The sequence below is a fragment of the Mustelus asterias genome, chromosome 14, assembly GCF_964213995.1.
Source record: "Mustelus asterias chromosome 14, sMusAst1.hap1.1, whole genome shotgun sequence".
In the NCBI taxonomy this organism is placed as follows: Eukaryota; Metazoa; Chordata; class Chondrichthyes; order Carcharhiniformes; family Triakidae; genus Mustelus; species Mustelus asterias.
Window position 1 is genome coordinate 8,980,287 of NC_135814.1, and position 24,469 is coordinate 9,004,755.

The 24,469-nt window shown below is 49.2% G+C and overlaps 1 protein-coding gene across 1 annotated transcript in view; it reads left to right on the top strand.

Moving 5' to 3' along the window:
* Nucleotides 1–24,469, top strand: part of adcy5 (adenylate cyclase 5) — a 340,470-nt gene that overhangs the window by 238,097 nt on the left and 77,904 nt on the right. Inside the window, exons 4-6 of the mRNA XM_078227862.1 lie at nucleotides 3,901–4,012; nucleotides 6,452–6,579; nucleotides 19,427–19,585. Coding sequence (XP_078083988.1) covers nucleotides 3,901–4,012; nucleotides 6,452–6,579; nucleotides 19,427–19,585 — 399 coding nt within the window. The remainder of the gene's footprint in view (nucleotides 1–3,900; nucleotides 4,013–6,451; nucleotides 6,580–19,426; nucleotides 19,586–24,469) is intronic.

The window sequence follows — 24,469 nt, forward strand, 5'->3', positions numbered from 1 at the left end:
TTACCCTGTGACTCTTTGCAGACATCACAGTGTTTACCCTGTGACACAGTGCAGACATCACAGTGTTTACCCTGTGACACAGTGCAGACATCACAGTGTTTATCCTGTGACACTGTGCAGACATCACAGTGTTTACCCTGTGACACTGTGCAGACATTGCAGTGTTTACCCTGTGACACTGTGTAGACATTGCAGTGTTTACCCTGTGACACAGTGCAGACATCACAGTGTTTATCCTGTGACACTGTGTAGACACTGCAGTGTTTACCCTGTGACACAGTGCAGACATCACAGTGTTTACCCTGTGACACAGTGCAGACATCACAGTGTTTATCCTGTGACACTGTAGACATTGCAGTGTTTACCCTGTGACACTGTGCAGACATCGCAGTGTTTACCCTGTGACACTGTGTAGACATTGCAGTGTTTACCCTGTGACGCTGTGCAGACATCACAGTGTTTATCCTGTGACACTGTGCAGACATCACAGTGTTTACCCTGTGACACTGTGCAGACATCACAGTGTTTACCCTGTGACACTGTGTAGACACTGCAGTGTTTACCCTGTGACACTGTGCAGACATCACAGTGTTTACCCTGTGACACTGTGCAGACATCGCAGTGTTTACCCTGTGACACTGTGCAGACATTGCAGTGTTTATCCTGTGACACTGTGCAGACACTGCAGTGTTTACCCTGTGACACTGTGCAGACATCGCAGTGTTTACCCTGTGACACTGTGCAGACATTGCAGTGTTTACCCCGTGACACTGTGTAGGCATTGCAGTGTTTACCCTGTGACACTGTGCAGACACTGCAGTGTTTACCCTGTGTGGTGAACCACTGTAGTTCTCTGTTTATGTGATAGTTTATGTGATATGCCTGGACACACCCCTGCTGCCTCAATCCGGGGCTCCGCCCTTCTCCGGGTATAAAGGTGACTGCTCTCCGCACCTTTTGCCTCAGTTCGGATTAGTATCGATTCGGGTGTGCTCCAGTTCTTTGTCAATAAAAGCATGTTTTTTCGCAGCAACGAGTCTTTGTGTCATCAATGGTGCATCACCCTGTGACACTGTGCAGACCTGCTTCTCACACATCACACATCTCGTTTAATTATTCCCGAGTCCCTTCCCTGTTCTCACAGCATTCCTTCACCTACCGAAGTTACCCCTATCCACCCATGCCTTCCCCCATTCTCCCTCACTCACCCGCTCTCACCCCACCTTTTCTGCTCTCCCTCACCTTCCCCTCTCTCCTGCTTCCCTGAACCCCTACCATTCTCCATCACCTCCCCCACACACCCCCGAGTTACCCCACCACATCACTCTATCCCAATCTTCCTGCTCTCTCCCACCTTATCCCATTGTCCCACTCTCCCATGCTCTCCCCCACTCTCACCCCCTCTACCCCACCCTCCACTGCTGTACCCCACACCCTTCCCCACTTTCCCTGACCCGTCCACCGCGCTCCCCCCCACCCCCGTCCCTGCCCTCAGTCTCCTCTGCCTCTCCTACTCCCCCAACTTCTACCAATCTCCCAACCTCACCCGCCCTCCCCTACTCTCCCGCACTCTCTCCCACATTTCCCCACCCTCCCTCACTCTGTCCACCCTCCCCAATCTCCCCCTCTCCTCCACACACACACGCACACACACACACTCACCCACCCGCCCACCCCCCCCCCCCCACCATGCCAATCCTCTGTGCCATTTTTTTCAACAGCATGGAGAAGATGTAAAAGTATTAGTGAATATCTTCTCCCTAATTGGCATTCTGATTTTTTTCCCTTTGGATTTGGCCTTTTTCAGGTGATTATGGGCTGTTGTGGGGTGGTGAGAGGGTGGGGGTGAGAGGGTGGGATGCAGTGTGTTTTTTGTGATGCTGTGACCATCGTGGTGAAGAGTTTGCTCTGTTCCTGTCAAGTCTGAGTGTTCAAAGGCTTCCCCACATTTGAAGCGGTCCCAAAACTCACTCTGGAACATTTACCAACATTGTACTCCATCTGCCAGACCCTTGCCCACTCACTTAGACTATCTATATCCCATTGCAGACTTTCAGCGTCCTCTGCACACTTTGCTCTGCCACTCATCATAGTGCATCTGTGAATTTTGACACACTACACTTGGTCCCAACTCCAAATCATCTATGTAAATCGTAAACAATTGTGGTCCCAACACTGATCCCTGAGGCACACCACTAGTCACTGATTGCCAACCAGAAAAACACCCATTTATCCCCACTCTTTGCTTTCTGTTAGTTAACCAATCCTCTATCCATGCTAATACATTACCCGTAACACCATGCACCTTGATCTTATGCAGCAGTCTTTGGTGCGGCACCTTGTCAAATGCCTTCTGGAAATCCAGATACGCCACATCCACAGGTTCCCCATTGTCCACTGCACATGTAATGTTCTCAAAGAATTCCACCAAATTAGTCAAACATGACCTGCCCTTCATGAACCCATGCTGCGTCTTACCAATGGGACAATTTATATCCAGATGTCTCGCTATTTCTTCCTTGATGATAGATTCAAGCATTTTCCCTCCTACAGAAGTTAAGCTAGCCGGCCTATAGTTACCCACCTGTACCTGGTGTCCTGGCCAATATTTATTCCACAAAGAACCATCACGAAAACACATGACCTAGTCATTATCACGTCACTGTTTATGGGAGCTTGCTGTGCACAATTTGTGTTTCCTGCATTTTGTCATTGACCACATTTCAAAAGAACAAGTACCTCATTGGCTGTAGACCACATGTGGAATTCCTGAAATTGTTAAAGGTGCTGGCAATTCTTTGCTTTCCCGTGTGATGGTCATTGTTTGTAACTGGGCTACTGCTTTGGTTTGATTTGATTTGATTTATTATTGTCACATGTGCTCAGTTCTGGTCACCTCATTACAGGAAGGATGTGGAAAAGATTGAAAGGGTGCAGAGGAGATTTACAAGGATGTTGCCTGGATTGAGTGGCACGCCTTATGAGGATAGGCTGAGGGAGCTCGGTCTTTTCTCCTTGGAGAGACATAGGATGAGAGGAGACCTAATAGAGGTATATAAGATGTTGAGAGGCATAGATCGGGTGGACTCTCAGAGGCTTTTTCCCAGGGTGGAAATGGCTGCTACGAGAGTCATGATGTGGAGATGCCGGCGTTGGACTGGGGTAAACACAGTAAGAGGTTTTACAACACCAGGTTAAAGTCCAACAGGTTTATTTGGTAGCTTTGGTGTGGCTTTTGCTACCAAATAAACCTGTTGGACTTTAACCTGGTGTTGTTAAACTTCTTACTGTGCTACGAGAGGACACAGGTTTAAGGTGCTGGGAGGTAGGTACAGGGGAAATGTTAGGGGGAAGTTTTTCACACAGAGGGTGGTGGGCGAGTGGAATCGGCTGCCGTCAGTGGTGGTGGAGGCAAACTCAATAGGGTCTTTTAAGAGACTCCTGGATGAGTGCATGGGACTTAATAGGATGGAGGGTTATAGGTAGGCCTAGAAGGTAGGGATATGTTCGGCACAACTTGTGGGGCCAAAGGGCCTGTTTTGTTCTGTAGTTTTTCTATGTTCTATGTTCTATGTATTAACATAAAGTGAAAGTATTGTTTCTTGCGCGCTATACAGACAAAACATACCGATCATAGATAAGGAAAGGAGAGAGTGGTGTAGTGTTACAGTCATAGCTAGGGTATAGAGAAAGATCAACTTAATGCAAGGGAACTGCCTGATATTACAGACAAAAGACCTGGCTAAATTTAACACGATTCACATCACTGCTGTACTGATTAATCACATGGTTATTTACAATCCCGTCAGGTCTCTTTGAACATCCACGGTCTTCACATCTTGGCTCTTCTACAACTTGGAGATTAATTTATTTTCTCTCTCTCCCATGTGTCTATTCCAGCATCCTCTTTGCAGATATCGAGGGCTTCACCAGCCTGGCTTCACAGTGCACGGCCCAGGAACTGGTCATGACGCTCAACGAACTCTTCGCCAGATTCGACAAGCTCGCATCTGTAAGTGAGTGCCGCGGGGGGGTGAACGCTTACACTCCAGCCTTGTCCTGTCCAACCTGTGTTTGTATCAGTGGTTATTCGCCTATCTTAACACAAGAATATAAGAACGAGGAGGAAGAGTAGGCCATTCGGCCCCTCGAGCCTCCTCCTAGGTTTAAGTTTATTGATTAGTGTCACAAGTAGGCTCATATTAACAATGCAATGAAGTTACTGTGAAAATCCCCTAGTTGCCACACTCTAACGCCTGTTCGAGTACACTGAGGGAGAATTTAGCATGGCCAATGTACCTAACCAGCATTTCTTTCGGACTGTGGGAGGAAACCAGAGAAAACCCACGCAGATACGGGGAGAACGTGCAGACTCCGAACAGACAATGACCCAAGCCGGGAATCGAACCTGGGTCCCTGGCGCTGTGAGCCACCATTCAATAAGATCATTACTGATTTGACATGGCCATGGTGGCACGGTGGCACAGTGATTAGCACTGTTGCCTCACAGCGCCAGGGACCCGGGTTCGATTCCGAACTTGGGTCACTGTGTGGAGTTTTGCACAAGATTAAGTTCTGCGTGTGTTTCCTCCGGGTGCTCTGGTTTCCTCCCACAGTCCAAAAGACGTGCTGGTTCGGTGCATTGGCCATGCTAAATTCTCCCTCAGTGTACCCGAACAAGTGCTGGAGTGTGGCGACTAGGGGATTTTCACAGTAACTTCATTGCAGTGTTAATGTAAGCCTACTTGTGACACTAATAAATAAACTGAAACTTAAGTAACTGCACTTTCCTGAGTCTCCCCATAACCCTTGACTCACTTCTCAGTCAAAAGTCTGTCCAACTCGGGTCTTGAATATATTCAATGTCCCAGTCTCCACTGCTCTCTGTGGAAGAGAATTCTAAAGACTAACGACCTTCAGAGAAAAAAATTCTCCTCATCTGCATCTTAAATGGAAGACTCGTTATTTTGAAACTCTTGCCCCCTGTTCCATATTCCCCCACCAGGGGAAACATGCTCTTTTCAACTACCCTGCCAATTTATTTCAATAAGGTTACCTCTCACTCTCCTAAACTCCGGAGTATCAACTCAACCTAGATTGCCCCACAAGAGGAAACATCCAGTCTAATCTACTTTGTCAATACCTTTTATCATCTTCTATACCTCAATTTTGGCAGTGCTAACCACTATGCCACCAGGCGGCACGGTGGCACAGTGGTTAGCACTGCTGCCTCATAGCGCCAGAGACCCGGGTTCAATTCCGGCCTTAAGTGACTGTCTGCTCCATGTCTGCGTGGGTTTCCTCCGGGTGCTCTGGTTTCTTCCCATGCTCCAAAAAATGTGCAGGTTAGGTAGATTAGCCAGTGCTAACCACCTGCCACCCGACATCTATTTGTAAATTTCTTATTTCCTCATTGCAACCGACTATCCCACCTATTTTAGTGTCAGCTGCAAATTTGGCTGTAGTACCTTGTATCCCAGTACCCAAGTCTTTAATATAGATTGTAAATAGTTGGGGCCTAACGACTGAACCCTGTGGCACCCTGCTAGTTACATCTTGGTAACCCAAAAAATATCCATTTATCCCGACTCTGCTTTCTGTCAGTTAGTCAGTCTTCTAACCAAGCTAATAAATTACCACTAACCCCATGTGATTTTACCTTGTGCATTAACCTTTTGTGCGACACCTTATCAAAAGCCTTCCTGAAGTCCAGATATACTACATCTACAGGATCCCCATTATCCACTTGTCTTGTTACACCCTCGAAGAATTCCAGCAAATTAGTCAAACGCAATTTACCCTTCATAAAACCTTGCTGACTCTGATGGATTGTGTTTAGACTTTCCAAATGTGCTGTTATTACTTTCTTAATAATGAATTCTAATAATTTCCCAATGACAGATGTTAAACTAACTGGGCTATAATTCCCCCCTTTCTGCCTCCCTTCCTTTTTGGAATAAGGGCGTTACTTTAACATTTTTCCAATCTACTGGAACCTTTCCCGCATCCAGGAAATTTTGGAATATTAGAACCAATGGATCCACTTGCCGGAATTTTACCGCTTCGCCCACCCGAGGCTCGTAAGATCCCGCCCGAGGCCAATGGAGAATGTCATTTTGCGATCCGCGGCCGCCCCGATTCCGAGGTGGGCGTGATGGTAAAATTCCAGCCACTATCTCCACTACCTCTTCCTATAATACCCTAGGATGTAGGCCATTAGTCCCTGGAGACTTGTCTGCCTTCAATCCCAATAATTTGTTGACTACTCTTTCCCTGTTGATGATGATTGTTCTAAGTTCCTTCCTTGAACTGTTTCCAATACAAGCATATCCCTACTTAAGTAAGGGGACCAGAACTAAATTTAAATGAAAACTATCTGCCGTCTCGCTGTTTCCTGTTCTCCAGGAATCTTCTGCTCACCTTTATTCTTTCCTTCTTTCCCTCTTCTCAGGAGAACCATTGCCTGCGGATTAAGATCCTGGGCGATTGCTACTATTGTGTCTCGGGCCTGCCGGAGGCTCGAGCAGACCACGCACACTGTTGCGTTGAAATGGGGGTGGATATGATCGAAGCTATCTCGTAAGTATGACAACCTTTCACCCCACCCGGGCCGCCCTCGCCCCATGTGAGTTGTTCATTTTCCGTCTTTGGCTTCATGGAATCTCACCGGAACCGGAATACAACCAATCCCCAGTCGCATCGGAGGCTAAATCGGAGTTTAGGAGCAGCACCTGGCAGGCTAACAGTAGTAAGACACTGAATATTTGATCACACACTCACTATCCCCCGGATCTGAAGAATGTGTTTTTTCTTAATGCTTTCATGTGGGCATTGCTGGCTGGGCCAGCATTTATTGCCCATCCCTAGTTGCCTTTCAACTGAGTGTCTCACTTGGCCATTTCAGAGGACAGTTAAGAGTCGACCACATTGCTGTGGCTCTGGAGTCACATGTAGGCCAGACTGGGTAAGGATAGCAGATTTCCTTCCCATATGGATGTTAAGTGAAGTAGGTGGGAATCTGAAACTCACTGCCTGAAAGCCAGGAACCCTCACAACATTTCTGAAGCACTTAGACATGCACTTGCGATGTCAAGGCATACAAGGCTATGGACCAAGTACTGGAAAATGGAATTGAATAGTTGGGTGGTTTGTCTTTGCCCAGCGCAGATGCGATGGCCTGAAGGGCCTTTTACTGTACTGTATACCTCTATGACTCTATGTAGCACCTGTGGCATCCGCTTAGACATGCCAAAGACACTGGTGACATGGTAGCACAGTAGTTAGCACTGCTGTCTCAGCACCAGGGACCCTGGTTCAATTCTGGCCTACTTGACTGTGTGGAATTTGCACGTTCTCCCCATGTCTGCGTGAGTTTCCTCCGGATGCTCCGGTTTCCTCCTGCAAAGATGTGCTTGTTTGGTGGATTGGCCATGCTAAATTCTCCCTCAGTGTACCCGAGATGTGCTGGTTGGGGTGGGGGGGGGGGGGGGGGGATTAATGGGGTAAATATGTGGGGTAATGGGGATAGGGCCTGGGTAATATGCCCTGTTGGAGAGTCGGTGCAGACTCGATGGGCCAAATGGCCTCCTTCTGCACTGTTGGGATTCTACGATTCTGTGAAAATAGGAAACACAGCAGCCAATTTGAACACGGAAATCTCCAAAAAGAAACCGGCAGTCCAATAGTGGTCAGTTTGTGTGATGTTAGATGGTGATAAATATTGGGTAGGAAACCAGCGGGAGGGTGGGGAGAGAATGCTCCACTGCAGTTCTTAGAAATAATGCCACGGAATCTTCCATGTTTACCTGAGAGGGCAGGCAGACCCTTCATCTATCTATCAGGTAGCGCAGTGGTTAGCAGTATTGCCTCACAGCGCCAGGGAGCCGGGTCCAATTCCGGCCTCGGGTCACTGTCTGTGTGGAGTCTGCACGTTCTCCCTGTGTCTGCGTGGGATTCCTCCGGGTGCTCCGGTTTCCTCCCACACTCCCAAGATGTGCAGGTTACGTCAATTGGCCATGCTAAATTGCCCCTTAGTATCAGGGGGATTATCAGGGTAAATATGTGGGGTTACGGGGATGGGGCCTGGGTGGGATTGTTGTCGGTGCAGGCTCGATGGGCCGAATGGCCTCCTTCGGCACTGTAGGGATTCTATGATTCTATCATCCCATCCGAGTGTTGGCACTTCCAACAGTTCAGCGCTCTCTCAGCACGGCACCGGAGTGTCAAGGCAGGATTTTCCAGCCGCACTTGCCCAAAGGCTGGAAATCCCCACCCAAGGTCAACGGACATTTGCATAGTCCACGTCCCGCCCTCTATGAATCCCGTGGCGAGCAGGATGGGAAAATTCCGTCCTCAGTCTCGGTTCTTGGTCTTAACTTGAACCCGGAACATGCCGAGGCAGAGGCAAGCCTGCTACCCACTGAGCCACAGCCACTGTTATCCACCATTTCATCCAGCCAGCAAGTGTCATTAAATCATAGAATCCCTACAGTGCAGAAAGAGGCGGCAAGGTGGCACAGTGGTTAGCACTGCTGCCTCACAGTGCCAGGGACCCGAGTTCGATTCCCGGCTTGGGTCACTGTCTGTGTGGAGTCTGCACGTTGACTGCGTGGGTTTCCTCCGGGTGCTCCGGTTTCCTCCCACAGTCTGAAAGACGTGCTGGTTAGGTGCATCGGCCGTGCTAAATTCCCCCTCAGTGTACCCAAACAGGCGCCAGAGTGTAGAGCGACTAGGGGACTTTCACAGTAACTTCATTGCAGTCTTAATGTAAGACGCTCCCTCCCCCCACCCCTCCCCCAATGGGTGGAATTGATGTCAGCCTCCAGCGAGGGTGCGAGGAGACCTTGAGAGAGGAGGCCAGATGTGAGGGAATGTTTGAGAAACCGCAGTCTTTGTGATCAGAATCCTCCCTGGCTTTGTTTTAATGAGCTGTGATGTTAGAGGGTTAATGAGGCTGCCATCGCAGTCCTTGCTCAGCCAGTCTCTTGGACTGGGTTCAAGTGAAGATATCATCCAAATTAATTAGCAAATTGTCTGTAATTATAAGATATCTTCTTTAAGAAAGTGTTTTTCATTGTAGGCACTAATTAATACCAAGGGAAGTTCCTTTGATCATTCGATAATGAGATCCAAAAATGTCATCCAGTCATGGTTTCACAAAGCGCCCTAACGTTACTCAGAAATAAATTAATATTTTACCAACACTCCTATGGGGAAAAAGCAGTGGAAACAAAATAAGAATCATATCGCCACAAGTAGGCTGTCATCTCACTCTCTTCAAGAACTCCCTAAAATTAATTTTCTGCTGAAGACACACTATAAATGTAATAAATAGCCCAGCGGTGTCTGCCTGGCTTTACCTGATAACTTAGCTAATAAAGACACCATGGTAATGAGGCTGACAGGGGCAGCCATGTTCCAGGTCAAACCCTGACCTTTATGGAGTTTAATGACCTTAGCCAGGCTGCCACCGGTTAGCTGCTTTTTTATATATATTCATTCATGGGACAGCATTTATTGCCCATCCCGAGTTGCCCGAGGGCAGTTAAGTGTCAACCACATTGCTGTGGCTCTGGAGTCACATGTAGGCCAGACCGGGTAAGGACGGCAGATTTCCTTCCCATTACCAAAACATTGAATGTATTCAAGAGGCGGCTGGATATAGCACTTGGGACGAATGGGATCAAAGGTTATGGGAGAAAGTAGGATTAGGTTATTGAGTTGGACGATCAGCCATGATCATGATGAATGGTGGAGCAGGCTCGAAGGGCCGAATGGCCTCCTCCTGCTCCTATCTTCTATGTTTCTTCTTCTAAAGGACATTAGTGAACCCGATGGGTTTTTCTGACAATCGACAATGGTTTTATGGTCATCAGTAGATTCTTATTTCTAGATATCTTTTATTAAATTCAAATTCCACCATCTGCCGTGGCGGGATTCGAACCCGGATCCTCAGAACATTGGCTGAGTTTCTGGCTTAATAGTCTAGATGTTAAAACCACTAGGCCATCACCTCCCCTCTTTGTGTGGGGGTGGCGAGTTGAGGAGAGGGTGGGGAAGATGTGAGAGGTGGAGAGGGAGATGATGAGGGGAGGGGAAGGTGGGTGGGGAGAGGAATGGGCTTGGAAAGAAGGGAAAGGGAGAGGAGGAGATGGGGAGTGGGGTGGGGAGAGGGGAGATGGGGCAGGGGAGAAGTAGGAGGGAGTAGAGAGAGGAGGGGGGAAGGGGGTGAAGTTGAGGGGCGGCTGAGAGGAAATATCAACTGGTGTCCCTGGTAGCTCCCACTGGAGCGGATTGGACGCATGTGGCCTGTCCACACTCAGTTCCTGTTGGTTCAGTGGCCGCTTCGGCCCGATACTGGCAAACGATTGAGGTTTAACAGAGTTCAACCCAGTCAAAAGAAGGAAGGGATCAGATGACTGCAGCTATGGATAAAAGCAAATTACTGCGGATGCTGGAATCTGAAATCAAAAGAGAAAATGCTGGAAAATCTCAGCAAGTCTGGCACCATCTGTAAGGAGAGAAAAGAGCTGACGTTTCGAGTCCAGACGATCAGCTTTGACAAAGGGACATCTGGACTCGAAACGTCAGCTCTTTTCTCTCCTTACAGATGCTGCCAGACCTGCTGAGATTTTCCAGCATTTTCTCTTTTGGTGACTGCCGCTATGGGGTTCCCTTGTGTGAGGTCTGCCAATTCTTTATGTATGGAAGAAATTGCCAGGTTTTTCTTTTCAATGAACAAAAAATGCCGGTGATCATGCCATTCTCATCACCTGGGTCTGTTGCTTCATTTCCACCACAAGTCCAGAAATTTCCCTCTGTATTGGTGAGAATTGGAGTTTGGTTCAGCCTTATGACGGCATTAACTTTCCACTCTGATACCGCAGTCCGGATGCACATTAGCCTGGAGACTGCTCACGCTGCATTTAATTACATGGATTGCTCCATTAATTAGGATGAGGCCAAGAAGTTCTGGTCACCATGGCAATGAGGTTTATGTAGTTTGGCCGGGTCTTGTCTTTTTTTATTTGATCACGGGATGTGGGCATCACTGGTTGGACCAGCATTCGTTGCCCATCCCAATCCAGAGGGGGTTCACAAGAATGATCCCAGGAATGAAGGGTTTGTCATATGAGGAGCGATTGGGGAGCCTGGGTCTGTACTCGATGGAGTTTAGAAAGATGAGGGGGGATCTAATTGAAACTTATAGAATACTGAGAGGCCTGGATAGAGTGGAGGTGGAGAGGATAGTGGGAGAGACCAGAAAGTTTAAAATTGAGATGAGGAGGAATTTCTTCAGCCAGAGGGTGGTGAATCTGTGGAACTCATTGCCGCAGAGGGCTGTGGAGGCCAGGTCATTGAGTGTCTTTAAGACAGAGATAGATAGGTTCTTGATCAATAAGGGGATCAAAAGTTATGGAGAGAAGGCAGGAGAATGGGGATGAGAATCATATCAGGAATGATTGAATGGCGGAGCAGACTCAATGGGCCAAATGGCCTAACTCTGCACCTATATCTTATGGTCTTATTTAAGAGTCAATCACATTGCTCTGAATCTGGACTCACAAGTAGGCCAGACCAGGTAAGGATGGCAGATTTCTTTCCCCTAATGGGACCTCGGTGAATCAGATGGGTTTTTACAACAATCGACAGTGATTCCATGGTCATCATTAAACTTATAATTGAGTGAGCAGCACTCTCCATCCATCTCACTGCAGCCAGGAGCTTGGGGGTTCAAGCCTCAATCTGGAGACTTGAACGCCCAATCCAGGCTGACCCTCTGGTGTGGTACCGAGGGAAGTGCTGCACTGTCAAGAGACACCGGGTGGGATTTTCCAGCTGCGCTCGCCCCAAGACCGGAAAATCCCACCTGAGGTCAATAGATCTTTTCACGGTCCGTGTCCTGCCCGCTCCGATTCCCATGACGGACGGGATGGGAAAATTCCACCCACGGTGTTTTTCTGAGATGTTAAAGCAAGGCCTCACCTGCCTGCATTTGAGATGTTGCTCAAGGGAATGATATTGGTTATGATGCAGGATAGAAACCGCCCCCACTCTTCACTAGAGCAGTTTCAGATCTTTTACAGCCACGGGAAGGCTGCCGGGAGCCACGGTTTAAAATCCCATCTGTACATTGGCACCTCCAACAGTGCAGCATTTTAAATGTGCTGCATAATTCGGCATGGGTTATATGGAGAAAGAAAGATAATGGTGCTATTAGCAGAGTGAGGGAGAGTTACTTGTTGTCGAAGTTTAGTTATAAAAGTAAGAAAGGTTTGCATTTATATCACACCTTTCCTGACTTGCAGATGTCCAAAAATTCCAATTAAATACCTTTGAATTGTCAAGTAGGAAATTTAAAGTTAAAGTTTATTTATTAGTCACAAGTAGTCTTACATTAACACTGCAATGAAGTTGCTGCGAAAATACCCTAGTCGCCACTCTCTGGCGCCTGTTCAGGTACACTGAGGGAGAATTTAGCACGGCCGATGCACCTAACCAGCAAGTCTTTGGACTGTGGGAGGAAACCGGAGCACCCGGAGGAAACCTACGCAGTCGCGGGGAGAACGGGCAAACTCCACACAGACAGTGATCCAAGCCGGGAATCGAACCCGGGTCCCTGGCGCTGTGAGACAGTAGTACTAACCACTGTGCCACCTTTGGCAGACAATTTGCGCATAGCAAGCTCCCATCAACAGCAATGCAATAATGGCTGGGTCATCTGTGGAGTAACGTTGGTTGAGAACATGATTGGATCAGGCATTTGGCCCCTCAAGGCTTCCCCACCATCCAATGCGATCGTGGCCCACCTTCAACTCAACCCCACTTTCACACTCCATCGCCATACCCCTCAGTGCCCATAGATGCATCCCTCTCAGTCTTAAATAGATTGAACTGAGCAGCCAGTAAGAGACAAATGAGGATGCCAGGGAGAACTCCTCTGCCCCTCTCTAAAACAGTGCCACTATCACATCATCCTGAGAGAACAAATGGAGGGTGGGTGGCGGGGGGGGGGGGGGGAACGTCAATCAGAAGGGTGACCACCTCCAACTGTGCTGCACTCCCTCACAATGGGCAATAGTAATTGCTGTGGGTCTGGAGTCATGTGTAGGCCAGATCAGGTAAGGACAGCAGATTTCCTTCCCTAGAAGGCATTAGTGAACCAGATGGGTTTTTACGACAAGCTACAGTGGTTTTATCGATTTTTAATTCCAGATTTTTATTGAATTCAAATTGCACTATCTGCCATGGTGGGATTTGAACTCGGATACCTGGATCTTGCCCTGGGTATCTGGATTACTAGTCCAGTGACATTACGCCACCACTGAAAAATTGTCTTTTTTTAATTCATTCGTGGGACATGGGCATCACTGGCTGGACAGCATTTGTTGCCCATTCCTAGTTGCCCTTGAACTGAGCGTCTCACTTGGCCGTTTCAGAGGGCATTTAAGAGTCAACCACATTGCTATGGCTCTGTAGTCACATGTAGGCCAGACCAGGTAAGGACAGCGGATTTCCTTCCCTGAAGGGCATTAGTAAACCAGATGGGTTTTTCCGACAATCGACAATGGTCATCAGTAAATTCTTAATTCCAGATATTTTTTATTGAATTCAAATTCCACCAACTGCCGTGGTGGGATTCGAACCCGGGTCCCCAGAACATGAGTTTCTGGATTAATAGTCACCTGATAATACCACTAGGCCATCAGCCTCCCCATTTGTGATGGTAATAAAATCTGTCCAGCACATTTACCCATCACCATTTCAAATAAAAAAGGAATTGGGACTGAGTGGAATATGACCCAGCAGGGCTGGTGTTATCCTAATTTATTGAGTCATTAACATTTCATTTCAGCATTTAATAGGGCTGTGTCGAGTGCTTTCAGTTGTGGGGGCGTATATTGTACGGAATTAACCCGTGACATTTGTAAAGGACAGTTTGACTGTCTGTTCCGAACGTTAACTCCTCAAAGTACTTCTGATTTCTGGGGCTATGCATCAAATAACTTCAAGAGACTTGCATTTGTGTAGAGCATTTCAAAGTCTCCCCAAGTACTTTGTCAATCCTTTCCAGATGTAGTCACTGTTGTAATGGAAGAAACTTGGCAGCCATTTTGTGGACAGCAGGCTCCTGCAAGCAGCAATGCAATGACGATGAGATCCTTACTCTTAGAGTTATAGAGATATAGAGCACAGAAACAGGCCCTTCGGCCCAACTCGTCCATGCCGACCAGGTTTCCTAAACTGAACTAGTCCCATTTGCCTGCATTTGGCCCATATCCCCTAAACCTTTCCCATCCATGCACCTGTCCAAATGTTTTTTAAATGTATTTGTACCCACCTCTACTACCTCCTCTGGCCACTCATTCCATACACGCATCACCCTCTGGGTAAAAAGGTTGTCCCTCAGATCCCTTTTAAATATTTCCCCTCTCACCTTAAACCTGTGCCCTCTAGATTTGGACTCCCCTACCCTGGGGAAAAGGCCTTGGCTATTCACCTTATCTATGCCCCTCATGATTTTATAAACTTCTATAAGGTCACCCCTCATCCTCCTACGCTCCAGGGAAAAAAGTCCCAGCCTATCCAGCCTCTCCTTATAATTCAAACCTTCCAATCCCTGTAACATCTTTGTAAATCTTTTTTGCATCCTTTCCAGTTTAATAACATCCTTCCTATAGCAGGGCGAACAGAATTGTACACAGTACCCCAAATGTGGCTTTACCAATGGTGATGTTAGTTGATGGATGAATATTGGCCCGGTTATTTCAGATTGTGACATCTCCACTGGTGAGGATAATGAGGCCTCAGCTTAGTATCACATCCAAAAGATGGCACCTTCACCAACTGTTGGCAGTCGACCCCTCATCAGTATCAGTCTGGATTTTGGGCTCAGGTTTCTGGAATGGGACTATGATCCGCAACTTTCTGACTCTAAGGTGCTACTGACTGAGCCATTTGTGACTGTATAAACACCTAGATCCACACACTTCAACATCCTTCCATTTCTTGGATGCTCCTTTTCCTTGCTTTTCTTCCCAAAATATATCAGCTGACACAATTACCAGCATTAAATTGTGTCTGTCGCCTGCCCACTCCACTCACCTTCTACAATCCTGGAGTCTGCACGTTCTCCCCGTGTCTGCGTGGGTTTCCTCCGGGTGCTCCGGTTTCCTCCCACAGTCCGAAAGACGTGCTGGTTAGGTGCACTGGCCATGCTAAATTCTCCCTCAGTGTACCCGAACAGGCGCCTGAGTGCGGCAACTAGGGGGTTTTCACAGTAACTTCATTGCAGTGTTGATGTAAGCCTACTTGTGACAATAATTGATGCACCATCAATCAAGCAAAGACTAGTTTGTATGCAAGAACAAATAGGCTTTTATTAGCAAAAGACTTGGAGCACACCCATGCCGATGAACTGGTCCAGACTGAGGCAGGGGGTGGGGAGCAGTCGCCTTTATACCTGGACCAGGGGGGGAGGAGTCCCGGGCAGGGCCGGCAGGGACGTGTCCAGGCATGTCACACACACACAGGCAATAAGCTAACAGTGGTTCACCAGAATAATAAATAAACTTTAAAACTTCAACTTTATGTAAATGGAATTTTTTTTAAAGGGTAAAGTTAGTTGTGGGTGAACTCTTAGAATCCACCTTTCGAGATAAAATTAGTGAGCTTTTTGCAATACTCTGGTCCATCGAGTTTCAGATGGGGTTGGGTGTGTTGTGCTACACGAGATATCCCAAATGTGTGAGGCTGGTTGGACAGGACCGTCACCGTTTGTGCACCTTGGAAAGAGGCAGGAGAGAATTGGAGAGGGCAAGTGGTGCCTTCAAATGCACTTTACAATGACATCAATGGTCCTCTTAACTGCTAAAAGATGATAACATTGTGAATAGAGAGAAGCTAAATTATGTGCCTTCAGACCCGCAGTTAAAGTTGACTTGGGTCAGTGACTATTTCTGTCTGACGTTCGGGTCTATTATGTGGTCAAGCTTTTATGAACTTCCCGATATAACTTTCCTTATGCGATTAATGCTCAGGATTTATGATTTTTAGCATGTGGCCAACCCTCATTGTAAAGTTGTTTTTAGAATCAGTTGATTTTTTTATCACTTTGCCTCCTCCAGCAGTTACATTCTAATCAGTAAACAACCCTTGTAAAAATGTGCCAAGTATTATTTGAGACCTCTCTGACACCAGCATTAACTATTGCAAATCTCACCCCTTTAACATTTAGGGGCCAATCATTGAATAAAAAAAGTTTTCCTTTGGTTTATTTATTAGTGTCACAAGTAGACTTACATTAACACTGCAATGACGTTACTGTGAAAATCCCCTTGTCGCCACACTCCGGCACCTGTTCGGGTACACTGAGGGAGAATTTAGCACGGCCAATGCACCTAACCAGCACGTCTTTCGGACTGTGGGAGGAAACCGGAGCACCCGGAGGAAACCCACGCAGACACAGGGAGAACGTGCAGACTCCGCGCAGACAGCAACCCAGGCCAGGAATCGAACCCAGGCCCCTGGCGCTGTGAGGCAGCAGTGCTTTCCACCTCTTTCCTCTATTTTCATTGCACCCTCTCTTTATTTTTTCATTCAGTAGTGGGATACCGTGGTGTAGGGGTAACGTCACTGGACTGGTAACAACCCAGAGTCACAATCCAGAGGCCCTGGCTAATAATCTAGGGAAATGCAGCTAGTGGAACTTAAATTCAATGAATAGAATATGCAAATGAAAGCTAGTCTCAGTGACCATAAGTTTATCATTAAACCGCCATAAAACCCATCTGGTTCACTAATGCCCCTTTGGAGAAGGGAATCTGCCATTCTTACCCGGTCTGGCCTACATGTCCACAAATCCATAGCAACGTGGTTGACCCTGGCCCAGCAGGTCACTCAGTTCAAAGTCAATTAGGGATGGGCAACAAACGCTGGCCCAGACAGCGACGCCCACATCCCACATGAAAGGATAAAAGCTTGATTTAATATTGAGTTTACCCTCCTTCCTTGTCCTTGCATTGTTTATTTTCCAATTCTTATCTCCCACTGGTTAAGGACCAGCAACTCTGCTGGTTGCCCTGTTCACTTGATACCCTGTGACATCATCAGCTGGTACATCCATTCACCGTGGGCGGCACGGTGACACAGTGGTTAACACTGCTGCCTCACAGCACCAGGGACCCGGGTTCGATTCCCGGCTTGGGTCACTGTCTGTGTAGAGTTTGCACGTTCTCCCTGTGTCTGCGTGGGTTTACTCCGGGTGCTCCGGTTTCCTCCCACAGTCTGAAAGGTGTGCTGGTTAGGCACATTGGCCGTGCTAAATTCTCCCTCAGTGTACCCGAACAGGCGCTGGAGTGTGGCGACTCTGGGATTTTCATAGTAACTTCATTGCAGTGTTAATGTAAGCCGACTTGTGACACTAATAAATAAACTTTATGGGGTATTTGGTTTGAGCTGGAAGGTGTAGGGGCAAGTTTAACTCAAGGCTGGTGCTGTTCGATATCCCAACACAGCAAACTCTGGCCCCATGTACATTCCTCACAGATTGATCTTGTTTATATTTCATTCACCAGACTCAGCGCTGAGATCAGAGCAGTTTGGTGTTGATTTATAGGTTTAAGTGTCATCCAGAATTCTAGGTTGCGGCTGTCAGAACCCAGGTGTTGGCAAGAGCTTTGTTGCTATAAGGACATGCTCATCATCAGATACTTAATCCATCTCTCGCTTGCCCCGAAAACCTCAACACTTTCAACAACTCGTTTGGGCAGACATTTAAATGTGCTTTAACAACCATTGGCTCAGTGAGAAGCACTCACACCTCTGAGTCAGGAGGTTTGTTCCTTAGTATTCCATGAGATGTGGGCATTGCTGGCATTGCTTACCCATTCCTAGTTGCCCTTGAGAGGGGCTAATAGTCAACCGCATTGCTGTGGGTCTGGAGTCACAAGTTGGCCAGACCAGGTAAGGATGGCAGATTTCCTTCCCTAAAGGACGTGAGTGAACCAGGGAGGTTTTTAACAACTTTCAATTCCAGATTTATTAATTAATTGAACTCAAGACTGCAGATCTTTAACCTGGGCCTCTAGATTACGAGCCCAGTGTTGTTACCACTACCCCACCATCTCCCCCTATTGGTTGTGCATTGAAGTGCAACTCCAGAACGTGAGTACAAAGCCTAAGTGCGAGTGCAGTGCAGCACGAGAGGTGACATCCTTCAGGTGAAAGGTTAAACCCAGGTCCTGTCAGCCCAGGTCAGATATTAAATATCTCAGGGCACTTCAGAGAAGACCTGGAGAGTTCATCCCCTCAAACTGGGCAATATTTTTAATCCTTCAAACAACATGAGTACAAGGGCTGATCTGGCCATTTATTTCAGTGCTGTGTGTGCGTGTGGGGGGGCTTGCTGTGTGCAAATTGGCTGTCATGATTTATAAACACTCCCTGGCTGAAGAATTTGAAACAATCTTCAGCCAGAATTGGCGAGTGGATGATCCATCTCGGCCTTCTCCAGAGGTTCCCAGCGTCACATAGGTCAGTCTTCAGCCAATTCGATTCATAGAAATCATAGAAACCTTACAGTGCAAAAGGAAGCCATTCGGCCCATCGAGTTTGCACTGACAACAATCCCACCCAGGCCCTTTCCCCGCTTAGTTACCCCTCTAATCTCTCTAACTATCACATCTCGGGGCACTAAGCGTTAGTTTAGCACGTCCAATCAACCTAACCCGCATACCTTTGGACTGTGGGAGGAAACCGGAGCACCCGGAGGAAACCCACGCAAACATGGAGAGAATGTGCAAACTCCACACAGGCAGGGACCAAAGTTGGGAATCGAACCCGGGTCCCTGGCGCTGTGAGGCAGCAGTGCTAACCACTCTGCCACCCACGTGATACTGAGAAAGGGCAGCACGGATAACTAGGGGCATTTACTCAGAAATAACCCACTCACTGATGCACAGTTTGGGTACCATCAGGGTCACTCAGTTCCTGACCTCAGAGAATCCCGCCACTGATCTCTCTGTTTCTCCTTTAGCCCCTCCTATAAAAAAAAAGTTGAACTTTTCAAATCTTTCTTCAATGGAAACACGATGTGACGATGCCGGCGTTGGACTGGGGTGGGCACAGTAAGAAGCCTCGCAACGCCAGGTTAAAGTCCAACAGGTTTATTTGGGCTTTCAGAGCGCTGCTCCTTCATCAGGGTGAGTGGCGTGGTAACTCTCCACTCACCTGGTGAAGGAGCAGCGCTCCGAAAGCTCATGATTCCAAATAACCCTGTTGGACTTTAACCTGGTGTTGTGAGACTTCTCAATGGAAATGTGCACAGGAAGTTTGTAAAAGAATTGAATCAACCACCAGAATGTGAATGTGTGCGATGTGAACTTTGTGCATGATTTGATACAGTTCTCCTTCTTGCCTCCTCCAGTTTGGTGCGAGAGGTGACGGGGGTAAATGTCAACATGCGAGTGGGGATTCACAGTGGGCGCGTGCACTGCGGGGTCCTGGGCCTCCGCAAATGGCAGTTCGACGTGTGGTCCAATGATGTCACCCTGGCCAATCACATGGAAGCAGGAGGCAAGGCTGGGTAAGAGTTACTTCGCTGTCTGAAGCTGAGCTTATAGCAATGTCCCCCAGCGACAAAAGGGCATGGCCCCACTACCCCCAGCCTCATACACCAACTGGCCCTCAGCTTACCCCTCACAGACATCAGGCACAAGTGCTGCCCTTTTGCAATCACCTATGGATGGCACTTACAGTGGCACAATGTAAGATGTAAGCCGTATTAAGCACACTGGGCTATTCTGGGGGGGCGGATGGGGTGGTGGCAGTGCAGGGGGGGGGGGAAGAGTTCAAAGGGTTGTTCACACTGGTTAAGGTGTTCCTTTGCATTTTAAACTGAGCAGACTCCCATCTCTTTCTCTCCCCATTCGCATTTAGCCAGTGGAGACCAGGTCATTGCGTGTCTTTAAGACAGAGATAGATAGGTTCTTGATTAATAAGGAGATCGGGGGTTATGGGGGAAAAGGCAGGAGAATGGGGATGTGAAAAATATCAGCCATGATTGAATGGCGGAGCAGACTCGATGGGCCGAGTGGCCTAATTCTGCTCCTAAGGTCTTATGGTCTAATAGAAAGTGCAGCAACACAGGGTGAAGATTCCCTCAGCACTGAGTAAAATCTTACTCATTTAGACTTGCCACCGCAGACACTAGGGAAATAGCATCATCGCGGGAGAGGTTTTGTGGGGAGGAGGGATGTGTGGTGTTGTAGGGAAATAAGTGCACGGCACTGGGGAGGAAAGGGTTAGCCAGTGTGCCTGGCTCCTCTGGTTATATTTCACTTTGCAAAGTGATATTTGTGAGATGAATCTTTGCATAATCCCTCACTTCATTAACTAGTGAGGGCGGGAGTGAGTGCAGAAGTATCTCTGGTTACAGGGTTTGGGCAAGAGCTTTCCGGAGTGTAACAGGAACTCTGATCTCCCAGTCTCCATTTGATGTAACTGGGTCAGGTTACAGATACGTGAAAAGGAACAATAACTTTTATTGCAGCAATCAAAACATCAAACTCCTCTGGCCCCGTCTCCCAGACTCAGGGATCAGCATCAACTTAATTTTTTATCTTTTGTTTTTTTTTCTCCTGATTAATTGCCAGATCAGGTTTTGCTGCAATTCCCGAGACATGCCAGCTCGGAGAAAGCAGGAGCGATATTCCGATAGCTGTCAGCAGCCCTCGTATCTGGGCTAAAGGAGGGGGAAGGGGAGCTGGGTGGGATTTTACTGTCTTGCTCGTCCCAGAACCCGTAACATCCCACCCGAGGTCAACAGGCCTTTCCATGGTTCGTCCCTCGCCCGCTCCGATTCCCGTGGCGGGCGGGACGGTAAAATTCCAGCTGATATGTCTCTCATTCACACTCTCTGCCCCTCACACTCTCTGTCCCTCACACTCTCTGTCCCTCACACTCTCTGTCCCTCACACTCTCTGTCCCTCACACTCTCTGTCCCTCACACTCTCTGCCCCTCAAACTCTCTGTCCCTCACACTCTCTGTCCCTCACACTCTCTGTCCCTCACACTCTCTGTCCCTCACACTCTCTGTCCCTCACTCTCTCTGTCCCTCACACTCTCTGTCCCTCACTCTCTCTGTCCCTCACACTCTCTGTCCCTCACACTCTCTGTCCCTCACTCTCTCTGTCCCTCACACTCTCTGCCCCTCACACTCTCTGTCCCTCACTCTCTCTGTCCCTCACTCTCTCTGTCCCTCACACTCTCTGTCCCTCACACTCTCTGTCCCTCACTCTCTCTGTCCCTCACACTCTCTGTCCCTCACACTCTCTGTCCCTCACTCTCTCTGTCCCTCACACTCTCTGTCCCTCACACTCTCTGTCCCTCACACTCTCTACCCCTCACTCTCTCTGTCCCTCACACTCTCTGTCCCTCACACTCTCTGTCCCTCACACTCTCTGTCCCTCACTCTCTCTGTCCCTCACACTCTCTGTCCCTCACACACTCTACCCCTCACACTCTCTGCCCCTCACACTCTCTGTCCCTCACACTCTCTGCCCCTCACACTCTCTACCCCTCACACTCTCTGTCCCTCACACTCTCTGTCCCTCACTCTCTCTGTCCCTCACACTCTCTGTCCCTCACACACTCTACCCCTCACACTCTCTATCCCTCACACTCTCTGTCCCTCACACTCTCTGCCCCTCACACACTCTGCCCCTCACACTCTCTGCCCCTCACACTCTCTGTCCCTCACACTCTCTGCCCCTCACACTCTCTACCCCTCACACTCTCTGTCCCTCACACTCTCTGTCCCTCACACTCTCTGTCCCTCACACTCTCTACCCCTCACTCTCTCTGTCCCTCACTCTCTCTGCCCCTCACACTCTCTGTCCCTCACACTCTCTGTCCCTCACACTCTCTGCCCCTCACACTCTCTGCCCCTCACACTCTCTGTCCCTCACACTCTCTGCCCCTCACACTCTCTATCCCTCACACTCTCTGTCCCTCACACTCTCTGCCCCTCACACTCTCTGCCCCTCACACTCTCTGCCCCTCACACTCTCTGTCCCTCACACTCTCTGCCCCTCACACTCTCTACCCCTCACACTCTCTGTCCCTCACACTCTCTGTCCCTCACACTCTCTGTCCCTCACACTCTCTACCCCTCACTCTCTCTGTCCCTCACTCTCTCTGCCCCTCACACTCTCTGTCCCTCACACTCTCTGCCCCTCACACTCTCTGCCCCTCACACTCTCTGCCCCTCACACTCTCTGTCCCTCACACTCTCTGTCCCTCACACTCTCTGTCCCTCACACTCTCTACCCCTCACTCTCTCTGTCCCTCACTCTCTCTGCCCCTCACACTCTCTGTCCCTCACACTCTCTGTCCCTCACACTCTCTGTCCCTCACACTCTCTGTCCCTCACACTCTCTGTCCCTCACACCCTCTGCCCCTCACTCTCTCTGTCCCTCACACTCTGCCCCTCACACTCTCTGCCCCTCACACTCTCTGTCCCTCACACTCTGCCCCTCACACTCTCCGTCCCTCACTCTCTCTGCCCCTCACTCTCTCTGCCCTTCACTCTCTCTGTCCCTCACACTCTCTGTCCCTCACACTCTCTGTCCCTCACACTCTCTGTCCCTCACTCTCTCTGTCCCTCACACTCTCTGTCCCTCACTCTCTCTGTCCCTCACACTCTCTGTCCCTCACACTCTCTGTCCCTCACTCTCTCTGTCCCACACACTCTCTGCCCCTCACACTCTCTGTCCCTCACTCTCTCTGTCCCTCACTCTCTCTGTCCCTCACACTCTCTGTCCCTCACACTCTCTGTCCCTCACTCTCTCTGTCCCTCACACTCTCTGTCCCTCACACTCTCTGTCCCTCACTCTCTCTGTCCCTCACACTCTCTGTCCCTCACACTCTCTGTCCCTCACACTCTCTACCCCTCACTCTCTCTGTCCCTCACACTCTCTGTCCCTCACACTCTCTGTCCCTCACACTCTCTGTCCCTCACTCTCTCTGTCCCTCACACTCTCTGTCCCTCACACACTCTACCCCTCACACTCTCTGCCCCTCACACTCTCTGTCCCTCACACTCTCTGCCCCTCACACTCTCTACCCCTCACACTCTCTGTCCCTCACACTCTCTGTCCCTCACTCTCTCTGTCCCTCACACTCTCTGTCCCTCACACACTCTACCCCTCACACTCTCTATCCCTCACACTCTCTGTCCCTCACACTCTCTGCCCCTCACACTCTCTGCCCCTCACACTCTCTGCCCCTCACACTCTCTGTCCCTCACACTCTCTGCCCCTCACACTCTCTACCCCTCACACTCTCTGTCCCTCACACTCTCTGTCCCTCACACTCTCTGTCCCTCACACTCTCTACCCCTCACTCTCTCTGTCCCTCACTCTCTCTGCCCCTCACACTCTCTGTCCCTCACACTCTCTGTCCCTCACACTCTCTGCCCCTCACACTCTCTGCCCCTCACACTCTCTGCCCCTCACACTCTCTGCCCCTCACACTCTCTGTCCCTCACACTCTCTGCCCCTCACACTCTCTACCCCTCACACTCTCTGTCCCTCACACTCTCTGTCCCTCACACTCTCTGTCCCTCACACTCTCTACCCCTCACTCTCTCTGTCCCTCACTCTCTCTGCCCCTCACACTCTCTGTCCCTCACACTCTCTGCCCCTCACACTCTCTGCCCCTCACACTCTCTGCCCCTCACACTCTCTGTCCCTCACACTCTCTGTCCCTCACACTCTCTGTCCCTCACACTCTCTACCCCTCACTCTCTCTGTCCCTCACTCTCTCTGCCCCTCACACTCTCTGTCCCTCACACTCTCTGTCCCTCACACTCTCTGTCCCTCACACTCTCTGTCCCTCACACTCTCTGTCCCTCACACCCTCTGCCCCTCACTCTCTCTGTCCCTCACACTCTGCCCCTCACACTCTCTGCCCCTCACACTCTCTGTCCCTCACACTCTGCCCCTCACACTCTCTGTCCCTCACTCTCTCTGCCCCTCACTCTCTCTGCCCTTCACTCTCTCTGTCCCTCACACTCTCTGTCCCTCACACTCTCTGTCCCTCACACTCTCTGACCCTCACACTCTGCCCCTCACACTCTCTGTCCCTCACACTCTCTGTCCCTCACTCTCTCTGCCCCTCACTCTCTCAGCCCTTCACTCTCTCTGTCCCTCACACTCTCTGTCCCTCACACTCTCTGTCCCTCACATTCTCTGTCCCTCACACTCTGTCCCTCACACTCTCTGTCCCTCACTCTCTCTGTCCCTCACACTCTCTGCCCCTCACACTCTCTGCCCCTCACACACTCTGTCCCTCACACTCTGTCCCTCCCACTCTCTGTCCCTCCCACTCTCTGTCCCTCACACTCTCTGCCCCTCACACTCTCTGTCCCTCACACACTCTGTCCCTCACACTCTCTGCCCCTCACACT